At 44.9% G+C, this 16,847-nt stretch overlaps 1 protein-coding gene across 10 annotated transcripts in view; it reads right to left on the bottom strand.

Annotated features, from left to right (window-relative positions):
- The window catches only part of EIF4G3 (eukaryotic translation initiation factor 4 gamma 3), a 100,697-nt gene that overhangs the window by 68,099 nt on the left and 15,751 nt on the right, over positions 1–16,847 (bottom strand). For 3 of the 10 annotated variants that reach the window (XM_075721628.1, XM_075721630.1, XM_075721631.1), the window contains exons 1-3: positions 13,584–13,658; positions 12,070–12,183; positions 8,372–8,404 (exon numbers count right to left, since the gene is read on the bottom strand). In XM_075721628.1, the coding sequence (XP_075577743.1) occupies positions 8,372–8,404; positions 12,070–12,183; positions 13,584–13,613 (177 nt within the window). In that variant the 5' untranslated portion in view covers positions 13,614–13,658. Of the gene's footprint in view, positions 1–790; positions 812–8,371; positions 8,405–12,069; positions 12,184–13,583; positions 13,680–16,847 lie in introns of those variants that run through there. The other 7 variants (XM_075721633.1, XM_075721632.1, XM_075721634.1 and 4 more) reach the window with 6 other exon arrangements.

Below are 16,847 nucleotides of genomic sequence, written 5' to 3'. Positions count from 1 at the left end.
AAAACAAAGAACCGGTCAGGCTTCCTGGGAAAGAATTTGAAATAGCATTACAATATTGTAATTATACTACTACTTCCAAAGGGTTGCCACGCATTCAGAAAACCACAGGACAATTTCTGTTTATCTGTAAACAGCGAGACCGTGCTATAGCCTTCTATTTTACAAGGTAGAAAAAGGTAAGAAACTTTGAACTCCAGTAATTATTACTTTGCATCTACTGAATTATACAGCTCAACTTGCAGAGCGAACGTTTAAAAAATTATTTTTGCCAAATATATTTTTTATAAGGTGGGTTGACTGCCAAAAAAGCCACCTTTATAAATATGCTAGGGAAATAAAAGATCAAGGCAGCTGTTCCAATATACCTCCAGAACAGCTAAAAGGCCAGATTTTTACAAAGGCCAGAGGCGCCTCATGCCTAGCCTTCACACAAATTGAGACGGGTGACTCGTCTTGCCCTCCGTTTTCGGAAAGGTGGCAACCTCTTCCAGGGTGGCACCAAACTCTTCTACCACGTTTGCATGAAGTGATGCCCCACGCAGATGGACCGGGTCCAGGAAACCAAGCAACCCGCTGGTACGCGCTCCGTTCTCCACCCTTACGCGCTGGGAAAGGCGGCAGCATCCACGGCATGGAGCATTCATGGCACTGGAAGACCTTGCTCTGGAGTCTTTGCAATCTTGAAACTCAGTCGGTAAGATATGCATCAGACATTAACGCATTCACTAACGGAGTAACGATACAAGTGATAGAGACACTTATGCCATGCAGAACCAGGAGTTAAAATTACCTGTATAGGTCTGAATCCTCCCTTCAATAACGAAGCAAGAAAGCAGCAGGAAACAGAAAGAAAGCCAATGGAACAGCTTACAGATCAATAGGAAGGAATAGGATATAACATGCACCCTAACTGCACACAATTCCATTCATCTTTCTATCCTGCTTTGACTAATCTCTTACAGAAACAGCAAGAAAAAAGACACTGAACTGGTACCAAGGACTCTTCTACCAGAATCCCAAGGCAGGGGTCAGAAACTCATCTAGAAAAGTTTTATATGGAAGTATAAAAGTTTAAAAAAAAAACGAGAAAGAAAAAAAAAAACCCAAACCGTGATTTAACTGCAGGAAATATGATACTACAGAAAGACTTTATGTTTACTCTGTTCCTAAAACATTAAACATTTTTCCTTTCTGGTCTTTTTCAGTGATACAGAGATAGCAGATAAAGCAGAAACCCTTGCTCAAATCATGGATTTGGTCTCCACTTCTACACCAAGTCTGGAAGGATAAGAAATGCCACGTATTTAATTGTTAAGCAAAAAAATAATAATAATTAGGTCATCATACATCACATCAAAGACTGCTGACTGATGAAGTGCATCGATGCAAATAGCCTGTGAGTAACTACATCATAAGCGGTGAGAAGAAGAGTGGTAACCACTAAGGAATGAAGGAATTTGCTGGGCTTATCTGCCTTGGCATTCGGAGAATGGAGCAGGATGGAAGGAAGCTGTGATGCCTCTACACTTGACATGACGATGAACTTAAAATGGTCACTCTGGTGAAGACTGTATGACACCGAAGCTGTTCCCATATCAAATGATTTATCCAGGAAAGCCTCGGATGACTCCCCATCTCAGAAATCCAGATACCATTAAGATGAGCGCAATGCTTTTGCATCCAACCCTGTGAATCTGGGTGAAGAATTGTCACCGGCACGCTGTACAGCGTGACCTGAATTAGAAGGCAACTGTCTGGGGAGAAAAGTCTGGTAGTGAGGGTGCAGAAAGAAAACCAGTAGAGCAACACACTGCCGTGCTCCTGCGTTAGTAAAAGTTGTGTGGCTGTCTAGATGCAGGGGAAATACACCAGTGTTGCATGAAACAAGGGCACGTGCTGGATTTATGGTGAGAATAACTAGAGTTTGCAATTTTTCAATAGCCAAAGACACCAAAAAGTGCAAAAGTCCGTTCTTCTTTCACTGCAAACTGCTGAATAATGACTATTTCTAACCTGTTAGCAGCTTACAGCAGAAGTCTCCCCGGGGCCGGGGAGGGGGGGGAGTCAACAGCCACCCCGATTCTGTATTTATGCAGAGTGAAAAGGGGCTGGAGGCTGAAGCGCGACCTGCCCCTACTGACAGTAACGACCTCCACGGGGCAGCACGGAGAAGCCTTCACCGCAGAAGACAGGACTCCTCCACCGGTGCGAGTCACAGCCGCGAACCCTGCTCCTGCTAATAACATCACCGAAGCCATCGAGGAAAAACTTACAGCGACGGAAACTCCTGGTTTACGGATCGCTTTTCATTTCTGTCGCTGGCAACCGGTGCCTAAGAAACTCCATTTCATGAAACACAAGCCGGCTCTTTCCTGCCGTAGCAGGAGGAAGGAAAGCGTGCTCTGTGGTGCGTTGCGCAGGCTCGCTCTTCCATCAAGCATTAAACACCACCACGGTAGTGCTAAGCTCTTCTACAGCACAAGGAGGACCTCTGATGAGAAAACTCTAGGTTAAAAAACCCAACCTCTCAAAAACACTCTATACTGCCCACACCGTCGCAGAGGTAGCTCAGATCCGGAGCTGAAGAAAAAAGGAGGATCTCATTACTAAAAGGAAGACAGACACAACGAGAAGAAAAGCAGATCCATTATTCCAAGCAACAAGACCTTCAGAAGCTTTTGGAAGTGCCAACCGGAGATCTCTCTGGCAAAGTTTGAATTACTTTTAGCTACTCCCCGTCCTGTAAGTAACACTAAAATTCTCAAGTGAATGGGGTATCGTCAGAGCACTCTGCATCTGATTTGTACATGGGTTTTACTGCTCAAAACAAGTATCATCTGGCTGGCAAACCGTTTTATGCTCCATCCTTGTTCCTGTCCCTCCAAAGCTAAGCTAGCAATATTCAAAGTCATTCTCAGAAAGGTTTCACTATTCTGACTTGATATGCTAAAAAATTTCGCCTTGCAAGGTCAAACACATGCCTGCACAGACAACATTTTCAAGTAACACTAGTGATGTCCCACGGGAGAATACCAGGAGATTAAAATCTGAGACATTTTGTCTCTATTTCTCTTCTAATAAGTGCAGGATTTGGAGTGGAGAACATACAGGACCCACTCAGGACCAGAATGGTGCCCTCGGCCACAGCAAGGCTTCTGACAGAAACCCTGCGTTACATCAACCCTTCCTCAACTAATTCCTTCAAAAGTTAAGTCCTGCTACGTCTAATGAGGGTCAAATTAGTGTGGAACTTGCTACGCAGTCATTCAGCAACCAGGGAGGACCTGAGCCATGGTCCTCAAGTCATGGTCCCGTCCCTTATCTGTCCAGCTCTGTTAGGGAGGGATTTCTTGGATCATCTTGGAGTCAGTACTACTGGGCAACACGGTCTTTAACTTATTCCCTCCTGCGGTCGCTCCCCCAGTGTACTTACAGAAGAGCACAAGCAAACCCCTCTCAGATATTGCTTTCATCGGCCGCCTCAAGCTCAACTCTTTTAGCCTGCTTGTTTAACAAGCTCTCATCATCTCAGCAGCCCTTCATCTACCTGCTCAAGGGAGCCTTTCTGGAAAATAAAAAAGCAAAATTCCGCACACGGTCCAGATAGGTTTTCCCCAGTACTTCCCAATACAGCAGTAATAACTTCCTATCTCAACTGGAGATAACTTTTGTGGTTTATCTAAAGACTGAATTGCACAGGTGGTTTCAGCTGACGAGCTCCCACTTTACAGAACAAAAACTCCTCCTCGGCGCCGAAGTATAAGGGCGTGCACCTTGCAATGCCGGATTACGCCTTGCTTCCATCACGCCAGTCCTCCTTGCACAGCATCCTTGTGCTAACCACGTTTTCTAGCTTTGTACTCTTTAAGTTGGCTGCAAACACATACCTGCTATTTGTGCCAGAGTAATTAACACCAATAGTAAGGAAATCCACTACTAACCTCCTGCCTACCCCTCTCAGCACTACCCTGCCATTTACTGCTTAGTCACTCCTTATGTATACACGCCCCAATATCCTTTTATTAACCATCATCTTCTCCTGCTTAATTTTCTTCCCATATGATCCCGTGTCAAAAGTCTGTTGAAGGCCAGCCAGATAAGAGGCTGTCATCTAGAAAAATCAATGATCAAAGAGAGCACCAACTGCCTTCTGATAAACCACCACTGCATTTTAATTGATTTTCTATTTACTCTGTACTTCTAAGCCATCGCTTCCATGAAATGGCTGCGGAGCACTCCCTCCGTACTCTGAAAGCTTCACTGAAAAATAAACTCGTGGTAAGAGCACTGAAAACAAATCTACGCTAAGCTTTGCCCATCGAACACAACGTGTGTAGGCACCCATCTATTTTTTTCTAGATCGGATCAAGGCCGGCAGGATGTGCCCACAGAGCCCTGCAGAAGGTTGCAGAGAAAGGAAGCAAAAGGGAAGTTCAACAAGTTGTCACCAACGCTACCAAATCGCACACCCAAGCTCTCCAGTTAAGCTTCTCATACCCCGAGACAGCCCTGTTATTAATTTTTGGTCTTTTTGGCCCCACCAAGAAGGCTGATGGGATAACCTGAGCCTGACCTGGAAGAGGGAGGAGGAGGTGTCTGCGCAGGCAATGCAGCAGGAACCGTGTCTACTTGCAGACGAAAGCTGGCACATTATATCTGATCTTTCAAACTTCAGCACAGGCGCCGCGGCTCAGCTGAGGAGCTGCAGCCTTGAGGCGTAAAGCTCTGGCGCCAGAAGCAGGAGCCGCAGCAGAAATGATGCACAGGTCCGCACCTTGCTTCCCCCATGGCCACCAGCAACCTAGTGCAGCCCTTTGGACTCAACGGGAGACTTGCTGTCCCCCCGCCTCAGACTTTCCCAGTTTTATTATTTACTGAATGATAAAACGGGGCGGGGAAACCCCCTTTTTGTGTCGAACATGGGATTTGATACTGGTAGCTCCTTTACACGCTCGTGGATGAAGACAGAGAAGTGACGATGGCAGCTGGTTCTGACTGCTTTCTAACTTGAGACTCCCAAAAGCTACCAAATGGTCAGTCTTGAGTCAGCGCAGGGAGTAAATTCCCCGACCTCTCCAAATCACAAGGCTTTTTAACAGCAGTACACGGCCAAACCCAGCTTTCTGTTGTATAAGCTATACCCAAAAGAACTCGAGTAACCCCAAGCTAAAACTGGAACAAACTACACCAGCAACCTCAAACTAAATTAGTCTGCCATAACCAGTAAACTAATCTCAAAAACGATTATAAGTCAGAAAGGGAACTATGACATTTCAGTTTGTACTTGTTCTTATTTCTGTTTCTAATTACACTGGCCTCTTCTGAGCATCCATTTTAAAATAACCCGTATGCTCCTCAAGTCACTTCTTAAATTAAGGGTTATCCTACATTTCGGACTTCAGATTAGAAGAAAAGTGCTATTTTCCATTGTGCTTCATGAGGTTCAGAAGCAACGAAGTGACTCAAGAGCCTCACTTAGAAAGGGGGGGGGGGGGGGGGGGGGGGGGAGAAGAGGGATGCTCCGTGCACAAAGTGGGAAACGGAGCAGCGAGCCCAGGCAGGGCAGTAGCTAAGTCCACTACAGCACTTCAAGAAAAACACAAGTTGACGGGATATTTAAAAATACTGCCACAAAACACTCTGTAGGGCCCCTTTTCTTTCTCCTCTAAAATGAGACTTCTCAGCTGTGTTACTGGAATCAAGGATGACTGATACACATTTAACTTTTAATCAGAACCACTGCAGCTATTTTCATTTGACTTCAGCCACTGTTAGTATAGCATCCTAAATCTCATTCTAGTATTTTCTCTCACACGGAGTTTCATTACGCTTTCTGTGGCATCAACTGACTATCAACCACCAGGGCAGGCACTCCCATCTGAAAAAAAATTGCTCATGAAGTTGCCAGTCAACTTCAGGCACTTCAATCATGCTAATTTGAGTACTTGAAAGATCTAATAATTACAGGAAATAACATTAAAGAACAATCCATTATTTGACTGAAAAAGACATAGAATCAATACCGGGCATATGTTAATAAAAATCGCACTGGGATTGACACCGGAATCGTTGCAAACCTCATCTTGCCACCGCTTTCTCAGAAGAGCATGTTATGTTGTTGCAACAAATATTAACACCACTGTGGCTGATTTACTTATTTAGTACTTTTTAGGTTACAAAATCCCAAAGCCTGTTGCTTATGTTACACAATTTAACTATTCCAGCACGTTAAAGGTTTCCCACATGAGAATAATAATTTATATTGGTCTCAAGAATCCTCTAAGTCCAGGGTTCGGGATGAACTCGCTTCAACAGCCGTGACCCTCCTGCACGGGTCGGTGGCAAAAATCCCTCTCTCCATCCCCAGTCCGCACCACAGGCAGAGACCCAGTTTTGGATTAAAAGAAATAAACATCTCATCTACAGCCCAGGTTTCTCTGTGCCTGTCCTGATCCAGCGGATGACAGCTATAACTGGGAATAAAGCCTGAAATGTTTTTCTAACAGTGACAGCTTCTCTCGGATAATTATAAGCAGACTTCAAATGTAACAGAGTCAAAAATCTAACTGCAACGCAGTTAAATATGTAGTGATAAAATCAGGAAAACACTTGGAAATTACAAGTCTTAACCTGCAGGCAGGGTCATAACTGGGTCCAAAAGAAAGTTTTAAATCAGGCTGACAGATTGGTGGTAGAGTCATTCCAGCAAAGACACCAAGCGCTGAAATCATTTCCTCCACGGCTGCATTGCCTCGAGACTCCAAAATCTGCTCGCAGTGAGTTCAGTGATTTTTATGAGAATATTAAATGGCTCACGCTGAATATATAACTTGCCTTAGTAACAACCTATGAAAGAACTAATGAGTTTCTGAACAGCGATGCATTTTCGGTATTGCATAATATAAACACAGACCTGAAGTTAAGGTCAAGAACAAAAGTATCTAAACAAGATACTAATTCCGTCGTTCCCTACGTTGCCCAGTCATCCTGCAAACATTCCTCCGCCACCGCCTGTCAATGCAATCCCTTGCCACGCACAAAAATAATTTCTCTCTCTCCCTCTCACATGACATTTGCCTGCGAGCAAACAAGTGCAAATGCCTCATTCTACTTTTTAAGCCTTTTTTTTGTCCTGCTCTGGAATGATGCCTGCCTCCATGCTGCTCTCTGAGGTGGAAGGAACAAAGATTATCAGCTTTTTTGGGTGTCTGTGCCCAGTTAACACACTTACCTGCTCTCCTGAGACAGTACTTTCCCACCAGAGGTGCTCATCTCTACAGTATTAAACTGCTCAGACTACCAGGAGCAAAGCGAGAACAAAATAATTCTCCTGGAACAAACTCTCCATGACTTAAGCTCCTGTCCCGACATCACTGGAGTTAACGGGAGGTTTGTTTGGTTTTTTTTTCTTCTGTTAACTTGGTGGAAACAACCTGTTCCTTCCAAGCCAAGGGAAGGAAGAGTGACATGGAAACAACCGAATCCGGGAAAGCTTTCCTGCACTTGTCATGCCTCTCCTCCTCTTTTCCACCCATCGGTGCCACCTCTGTCCTCTCAAAAGCTACAAGCAGCAGCAAAATCAGTCCCCAGGGGAAAAGGGTTTTGGCAAAGGTGAGTGTAGGAGTTGATAGAAAAGACAACTTCGGACACCTTGACTAGGACAGAAGGGACCTGTGCATCTGTCCTGACGCTGAAGAGGTCCTCTGGGTACTTCTGCCACCCTAATAAGCACTGCCCATGAGTTTTATGAGCCAGGGCAATTCCTAATTTTCATTCTTCTTCATTAAGCGGTTCCTTACAAGGTCCAAGTCATGCAACAGGAATACGACAAAGATTCCTATGTGTTTAGCTTTCGTAGGGCGAGTAAAACCAACGTTAAGCAATGTAATGATAACGGATAACCAGGCGTATCACACAAGAAATGTATGAATTGGAAAGTCATTTGCCTGGCTCCGAGTTTGAAAAGGAGGATTTTCTCAGGGACGTGAATGCCTGGTTCTCGTCGACACCTTCAGCTCAGGCAACTTAATCCACAGACTAGTTTGGGAAATACGCGGCAAAGTTTCTAGCGACTTGAAAAGGCAAGCAAATCTCACAAATACCTGGCAACGAGCTCTACAGGTTCTCCTTCCCTATGGAAACGGCGTTAAGTGGGGTGGTTAATGAGCGCAGTGACACCAACTGAGAATTAAAAGCGTTACTCTGCGTTGCAGGCAGCTTGTTAGCAGGGTTATGCATGTGCTAGTATCTACTAACGGGGCTGCTTTCGGAAGCGAGCCTTTGTTCCGAGTTAGTGGGTGAACCACGTCCAACCACCCGCCTCCCCCAGCCAATTAGTTTAGGATGATAATGAAGGGGCAGGGTACTGTACCTGGTGATGGGCAGGTCGAGGCCCCGCTGCAAACTGAGGAAAGGTGGGAGAAACAAACACAAAAGGAAAGGCACAAAGAGTCAGAAACACCACAACGAAACCAAAATGTCACACTCTATGCAAAATAAACCCACAAGAAAAGAAAAAAACAAACCACAAAACAGTCAAAAGCTTTGCTGCAGGACAGTGACAGACAGGTACTGAGATATAACGAGTGAACATCGCTACCGGGGGAAGTGTGCTGCTCGAGAGCTGGGAGATCAACAGCCAAAGCTGCTAGTTATTGTAAAGATACTCTAGTGTATGAATGCAGGCATTCTTTATCCTGCCTGGGAAAAAAAAAATAAAAGGAAAAAACAACTTAAAACAAGCAGCAGTGGAGATTTGAAACTGTTTAAGGTGGAGGTAAATGGTTAAAGCAGCTGGACTCAGAGCCGTTCCAAATATTTGGTGGGAGCAGAGGATGGAGGCCGATGGCTGCAGAGCAGTTAGGAGCAGGCGGGCACAGCCAGCATCCTGCCGGCGAGGGGCTGCGGGGCATTCCCTGCAAGGCAACGATCAGCAATTCTTTGCACATACACACGGTGCAATTTCGTTTTCAGCTTCCCCCGCCCCCAGTAACGATCACAATACAGCCCTCTGTGAGAGTTGGGTCCGTCACCCCCATCCGAAAGCGGAGGAGCCAGGTTAACCCGCGACGTCCCTGGGGAGCCGAAGGCATCAGCGGCAGAGCTCGGCTGGGGCACAGGAGGTCCTGGCTCCCAGCCCCCAGCTCACGTTACTAAATCACTTCCCACCCACTTGGGTTACACACAGAGGAAAGTACTCAGAATTTAACATGCTCAGTAAACATTAAAAGCAGTTTCCAATAAGTAACTGATTGTTAAAATAGAAATAAAAATGAATGCAAGAAATGGAAAATAGAAATAAAGATGACAAGCTATCCTCTTCCAGAGGCCAAGTTAGGTCTTTAAACCCTTAATTCTCAGTGTAATCAGCAGACCTCCACGATGAGAGCAGTTAAATCTATTGATAATAGCTCCAATAATTAAACGGAGCAAATGAAACTAGATCCCACGGTGGCTTTTTACCCACCACGTGCCTCTACCTGCTGCTAGTTGTGATGGCTTAGCAACGTACGGCACGTGCCGAAGCACGCGGTACACTTCACCTCTTAATTCATGCTACAGGGACTCGGTACGTTTTACTTTCTGCATGAGAAGAGTGATCAAAACTGGCTACTAATTATTGATTTTTCTTAATAAGAGCTTTTTTCCGGAAGAAAAAGCAGACTGGGGTTCAGCCCTAACTCCCAGATTTTTAATGCCATCAAACATGAGAAGCAAAGTATAAAGATTCACTGGTCCAGCTGATTTGCTCCTTTATAAACATTTTAATTGCCTATATTTAAGATTTCCAAGAACTAGTCGTCTAATACCGGTGTTTATAGATTCCTTCTGCCTTCACCTCATCGTGACACTTGGATGAAAAGTCATAAAAACCTTCAGAAACGAGGAAATATGCACACACAGAGCACTTCTAGTACAAGAGCTGATAAAGAATGACCTGCACTGATTCACCAGAGTTTTCCCACCTTTGAAAATTTTCCCTAAGCCTTGTGTTAAAGGCAAAAAAGCAAAGCATGATCATCTTGTAAGACTAAAGAGCTAAAATTTCTAATTTGCTAGCAACTGCAGGACAGAAGCACGCGAGGACCCTCAGCATCCTCCCAAGGCTCAGGGTGCGAAGCAGACAGTGGCTCTGCCGATGGGTCCTACAGCGGCGAGAAACGGGCACCCGGACGAGTCTCGGGAGGTCAATGCACTTCAAGCCCTTATTTTGCTAGAGGAAGAACTCCTCCAAACCAGTTCAAATGTCTTGTGTTTGAGAAAAGGGGATAAAGCGTACCCTGGAAGTGCCGACACAAGCCTTTGCGGCAGGGCTACACACTCCATGTTTTACACCAGTGAAAAAAAATTAATTAAAAAGAGAACGATGGGGTGCAAAAACCTTGCGTTGCTTAATTTCAGGGCCAAAGTACCTCTCTTACCACTGTTCCACAGAAAAGATTTGTTCTCACTGTGTTTAAAACAAGAGCTGGAAGCTTGTATCTTAAGAAGCTAAAGTATATTCCATGGTGAAAAGTCATATGCATTACAAGAAAAAAAAAAAAAAAACCAAAAAAACAAAACCTCAAAGTTAGTGAAAAATACCCTAATCTAATTTGCACTGGTCACCATTGGCTATTGATTTTTTTTTTTTTTTTTTAAATAATTCAGGTTGATAGGATTTATTCCTATTAGTAGCTGTAAGCAACAGAACAAACTGTAGTCACTGCTGGCTCAGATTAAAATAGACACTTTCGGGTTTTTTTTCCTCTGTCCGACAAAGGTAGTAGATAGAAAGGAAAACTTCTTTATGAAACCTGGGTCCAACATTTCTGCCACCCACACTCTTTATGGTCCTGCTCACTGTTCTGCGGACAGCGGGGCATGTTCTCTATCTGCTGATGCTGAGCTGGCACACCTCAAGCCTCTCTGAAAATAACCACTCCTGGATCACTCAAACACCCTCTTCAGTCGTGTTTTTTTTGGCAGACCTCCTAGAATTGGACCGTTTGTGTTAAAATCACCTGGTGCTCAGGGCCGGCATCGGCAAGAGCTAACGGATAATTTTTGGTAGCGCTGAACGCCTCTGATTTCGTTTTCCTTGCCCCAGCTGGAGCTGCACTTTGAAATTCTCACTATCGCAGTGATGCTACGATGCTAACGGGGAGAAAACATGAAGCCAGTTGGATTGCAAAGGCAGCTGTCCTGGAAGGAACAGAAAAGCCTGAGCCCTGCAATTGCCAATGGCCCTTGGATGCAGAAACAGGATGGAGGAAGCTCCGGCTGCTCGAGGAAGCGGAGTCGGGATCAGCCTCGTTAGTGCAACAGCCTACCTACGCCCACCAGCCGTACCAGCTGCGTGACGGACAGGACCGTGCTACGGAAGCCTAGGGATGGCAAAGACATCCTGCCGCCTTCCTCGTCCCCTCTTCACCCTCCCCTCACCACCAAAAAAGACGGTTAAAAAATAAATTAAAAAATAACAATTTAAAAAAAAAAAAAAAAAAGTAAATCAAACCCAGAACAAAATGCAAGAGTAGTTCAGGAGCAGGCCTAGTCTTGCATCTGTTTTGGGGTGGGAAGGTGGAATGAGATGTTATGGGTGTGGCTTTTAGTAATGGGGATGGAAATGGTCACTAGCAGAGCAGATGGCAAAAACTGCATACAGGAGAGTTTAAAAAAAAAAAAAAAAAAGAAAAGTGGCTGACAACTGCAGACAAATTCTTCCTCGATACCTCCTCAACAACGGGGCCAAAACCCTACAATTTGACACATTTTCGGGCCAGATTTCCTGAAGATGTTATCCGTGGAGAGGCAAGCCCAAAGTGACCCTGGTCTCTGTCCTACACCAGGTCAGACCCTCCCAACTGCAATTCAACTTTGGACCTTGCGTCACCGCTTCACCTGGCAGAAACTGCCACGGTAGCTCATGCTTTTAGCAAAGAAGCAAAAAATCAGTGCATTTCTGTAGATCAGCCAACAAAAACAGATGTGGTAAAAAAAAACAATATATAAAGAAAGGAAGAAATAAAAACAGTGCCATCGGCACAATTGCCTGCAAGAAGGAGTACAGTTTGTTATATTGCTTACAATGCAGTATTTTATCCAGCCTCTTCCAGCCAGGGACCTGTAAACCGGACTCTGTTCCAAAACCTTCCTCCTCTTCCAGTTGTCTGTGCAATGTATTGGCACTGTTCTGCTGGGCTGTCAAAAAAACTGGTTTAGAGATGCAGCTCTTCAGTCAGGTTTTTGCTCCAGTTCTAACCATATCAACTTATTTGCGCTTTTCAACAATTAAAGATAAAGAAGACGATTATACTTACTGAGAAAAGAGGTTTTTTACCATCAGTATCCCACGTTACTGATCAGAACGGGGGACTAAGGAGGTGGGGGGGGGGGAGAATCCGGTTACAAATTCGCAGCTGTCCACATCACAGAAACTTCATCAAAACTGGCGTTAATTGGCTCGTTCATCAACACAGAGGTTAACGGGCCTCAGAACTAACCCTCCTGCGAATCCCCTGGAGGCGAAACCTCCAGAAGCGGGGCAAGCGCGTGGGTGCGGCCGCACACGGGGGGAAGGCTTGCCCTGTGCGTGTATATATACCTGTTATGTGGACAAACAGAAGACTTCTGTCTTGGAGGCTTTCAGTTGCCACGCTTCAGCAGCGTTCATCTTATTCTAAAAAGAGAAGAGTGCTGGGAACGGTGCAGGGGTTTTGTAGGTAACCTGAAAGCGTTACGACGCAGATGCGGATTTGCAAGAGGCGCAGGGATTGCTGCTGCCTTGGCTAACTGAGGCTGCAGACATCGTGATGGTCATCTACCGTGCCTCCAGAAGCTGGGCTAAGCATCTGATGCCCTCGGAGGGTCTCCTAGCATCGTGTGGAACTGCGCTACGAGCGGAGATTCCCCAAAAAGAGTCTGGTTTGGGGAACCAAAGTCCTACCATAGCAGAGCAGTATCACAATACACAACGCACCAAAAAAAAAAAAAAAAAAAAAAGATTACAGAGGACAATCAAACCTGAAGTTGGATGAAAAAGGGGTTTACCACAAAAAGATCGGGGTACACAGAAGCTCTATGTTAAATGCGTGAGCACCTACGGGGTGCTAGGCAGTAAATGGTTAGAACTGAGCCAGTGGCACTGATTCAGAAGTAATGCCCAGAGGCCACTGGAGACTGAGTGCTGCTGCAGAGAATCGCTTTCATTTACTGATCTTTGGTCTATCACTTTATGAAATATTTCCTTAAAGAAAAAAAAAAAATGAAGAAAAGAGAAAGATTCTGGTAATGAATCTAAATTACTCTAAAATGAAGTGAACCTGAAAGCAACTATGCTAAAAATAAATCGCGTTATTTGAACATAGATGATAATCCCTCCATGGCTTCTTTTCTGATAAGCCACTTGAAAAGGAAAATTATCCTACCAGGACAGCGTTTGAAAAATTCAATCAAGATTTGCCATTTGGAACATGCTTCCAGTTCAGTAAAACACACTTTCCAGAGAACCGGCCAAGTGCTATAGACACACACATACACACAGAAAAACTCACAAACGAGGAATAAAGAAGGTAAGATAATGCAAACATGGGCTCCCTTACCGGCGAGCGGGTCTGAGGCTGGGTGTTCATTGTTTGAGGGGCTTGAGGGTACACCAACGTGGTTGGAGCTGCATTCTGTCCTGAGGGGTAAGGAGCCTGCCAGGGAACAAGAAAAGTAAATAAAACCCAACTGTATCAAATGATTCATCCCAGGAGACAGGAACCGGACGCGTTACCAGACGGACTGCTGATGAACACCGAGATACAGACGACATAGGCGACTGCGATGGAGAAAGCCTTCTCTGTCAAGGACCCAACCAATTTATCAGCGCTACGCTAAGCTCCCCAGCGGAAAACATAGCGAAGAGGCACGTCAGCGCAGCACCGCGTCACTGAAACCCTGTGTTGCCCGAACCCCTGGCCACGCACTTTCCAAAGGCCTCCTCTGAACCTGTCTCCAAGGAAAGCTGGAACTGTAGGTATTGCTGATAAATCCTCCAGAAAAAGACAAACGACAAGAAACACGCTCGAACGCGTTTAATACAAGCCACTGCCGCTTTAAAGCATTTGCAACGCAATGAAATGGCCCAGAATCGTTACAGATGTAAGGCAGACCATGGGTTGTGTAAATTTTTCATAGTTCCACTGATTTCAATAGGCTATAACAATTTATGCCACCAGATGCTCTCCCTCATGTTATTTGCCCAAAGTAACACTAAACTGGAGCTGTAGAGTTATGCCGATTACACGTTTTAACAAGACATCTAGAAGTAACTTTTCAGAGCACCCTTTTTCCTTTTTTTTTTTGAACAAAAAGATTATAACTTACCTTTTTTTTTTTTAAATAGTTTATTATTGGAATAGCATAAAACCCAGCCACTAGCCTGCAACAGCCTTCGCCTTCAAGAGGAATCAGCCCAAGCTCTACGTGCTGCCCTGTAGTTCCTGCACGACTCCATCGCAAGCCACTTCTCCAGCTCCTCAGCTCTTCCCCCTTCGCTGTCTATCTCTTGTAGTGCCAGCTCTGGATATTGGCATTACTAATGGTAACCATGGTCCCTGCTAACCTCCTGCCTACGTACCGCCAGCTTTACTTGATGAATAAAGGAGCTCCTCAGGTCTTGGGTCTCCTCTGGGAGAAAGTCTTTGGGCTCATGGTACAGGTTATGGGAGAGGATGTGCTTAAAAACATTGCAATAGCTCTCTGTATACAGAATTATGATATATTCACACCGCAAGCCTTGCTGAAGAATCCCTTCTCATCTTCGAATTTCATGGCCCTTGCATTAAAATTCAAGAGCAGGTCTAAGGAATAAAGGGAACCCTTCAGTCTGTAATGTGGTATTGAGAGAATAGGTTTCACCGCACCAGCCCTCAGGCACATTTCAGGGTATCTTTGATTTGAACTGTGCTATATTTGATTTGAATAATTAAGTTTTTAAACAATAAAACTAAGTTACAGTTGGTAGGCCCAACCTGTTTGTATGAAAGAAAGAAAAAAAGAAACTTATAAAACTTTAGCTATGGAGAGAGATGATCCAGCACAAAGCCTGAAGCTCTGTTTTAGGCAAATAGCTCAAGGAGTGGTGTAGAAGCAACGCAAAACGCGCTGTTTCTAGAAAGAAACTCAGTCTGGAAGCCTGCAAAACGTCCAAGTCTGAATTAGCAGACTACGCCAAGTGTAATCAGGCATGTTCTGGCTTTGAAGGGAGAGTCAACCAGTCCTTACAAGATGAGGGGTGTATGCTTTTAAGGAAAAGAAAGCAATTTAAGAAGAGTTTTTCTTACAAAATAAAGCGGGCATAACGGTACGCCATTGGGTAAGGCACGTATTTACTTTTCACCTCCCAGACTGAGTCCTCCAGCAGAGGCACAGACCCTACCCACAGCTCAGCCTCCTCAGCCCTTTCAATATGAGCGCGTGTAGGACGGTTTTGGAGCAAGAATGTGTCTTATTTTGGAAGAGCACCTAGTACATCTCATCGCTGAAAGACACCTACCACTTGCAGAGTGCCTAGGAGACAGCTGGGGTCTCTGTGTTATTCTTTATTTTCTTCTTTTTCATCCCTAGACATAAAATCCCTGCTTAATCTCCTGCTGATCAAAATGTAATACAAGGTAAATGAAAATATAGTTTAGAAACAATCCAACCAAGGAATTTTCCAGTCTCAGAAAAAACACCAAGCACAACAAAAAAACCCCAAAACGTGGTAGAGGGGATGAGGGGACTGAGCATAGCCCCAAAATAGTCCCATCCCAAACACCTACTGCTGCACCACCTCCTATTCCCACCTTGGGGCCACACTCAAACTGATCATTGAAGAGCAGAACTTAAACGCCAATACACAGACACTTAAGGACAGTGTTCCTACTACACAAGGTAACTAGGCAGGATGTTCTGTTATTTTCTACCCGATTTTCACGCTGCTTTTTGGGTCAAAGAGATGACAAAAATGTACATCTTCAAGTATATCACTAGATCTTTGCTGTGATTTAGGACGCCAAAGCACACTTGGTAGAATATTTAGCTGAAGAATGTTGTTCTGTAGTAATTTATATCAATACAGCAGCAAAGACTCTGGTTCAAGAGCAATTAAATGCTTTAATCAGCTCCTGCTATGGAAGCAGCAACCTCTGGCAGGTAAGCCGGGCAGGTTTTCCGCTGCCCCTCCTCTCCAGGAGCTCATTTGGTCTAATCCTCTCCAGCCAGCGCTTCCCTCCCTTCTTACCACTGGCAAAACCTCTAATTCATGTTAACAACTAATTTGCAAGAAGTCTTCTAATTTTTTTGAGATGTCAGATGCAGCATCAAATATTTTCCCCTTTTATTTGACAAGTGTGATTCTGCTTGAGCTGTTCGTGTCAATGCTGTATAATAAACAGTATGTACCATATCTCGCAGCAGTAACGACACCATAGCAGTGAGCGATCGCAGCACGGCGTAGAATAATCGAGCGCTAACGAGACGCGGGGAAACTCTGCTATCTTTTCGTCCACGACCTAGAGAAGCTGTCCTGCATTTGTAGTATCTTGCTGCCGACTTTCCGCACCTGGGATCTCTGCCCAACATGAGATTAAGGCTTCTCCCCTTGGAGGATCATCGGCTTTGTGTCCGTCCACGCACCTTGCCAAGGGTCCCGATGCCACTCTTCGTATCCTAGCAGACAGCAGCAAGCACGCAGGGCAGGTGACTGTCAGGAAATGTTAGGAACACTCACATGGAAGCGGACCAGTTGACCACCAGCTCCTTCTGCCTCTGGCTCTGCATCTCAAGAGAAGAGACCTTAGCCCAGACAGTTTCAGTTGCTGCTCCCATAGCATCTC

The sequence above is a fragment of the Pelecanus crispus genome, chromosome 15, assembly GCF_030463565.1.
Source record: "Pelecanus crispus isolate bPelCri1 chromosome 15, bPelCri1.pri, whole genome shotgun sequence".
Lineage (NCBI taxonomy): Eukaryota > Metazoa > Chordata > Aves > Pelecaniformes > Pelecanidae > Pelecanus > Pelecanus crispus.
Note: the sequence above shows the minus strand (reverse complement) of the source record. Positions and strands in the feature narration are given on the sequence as shown.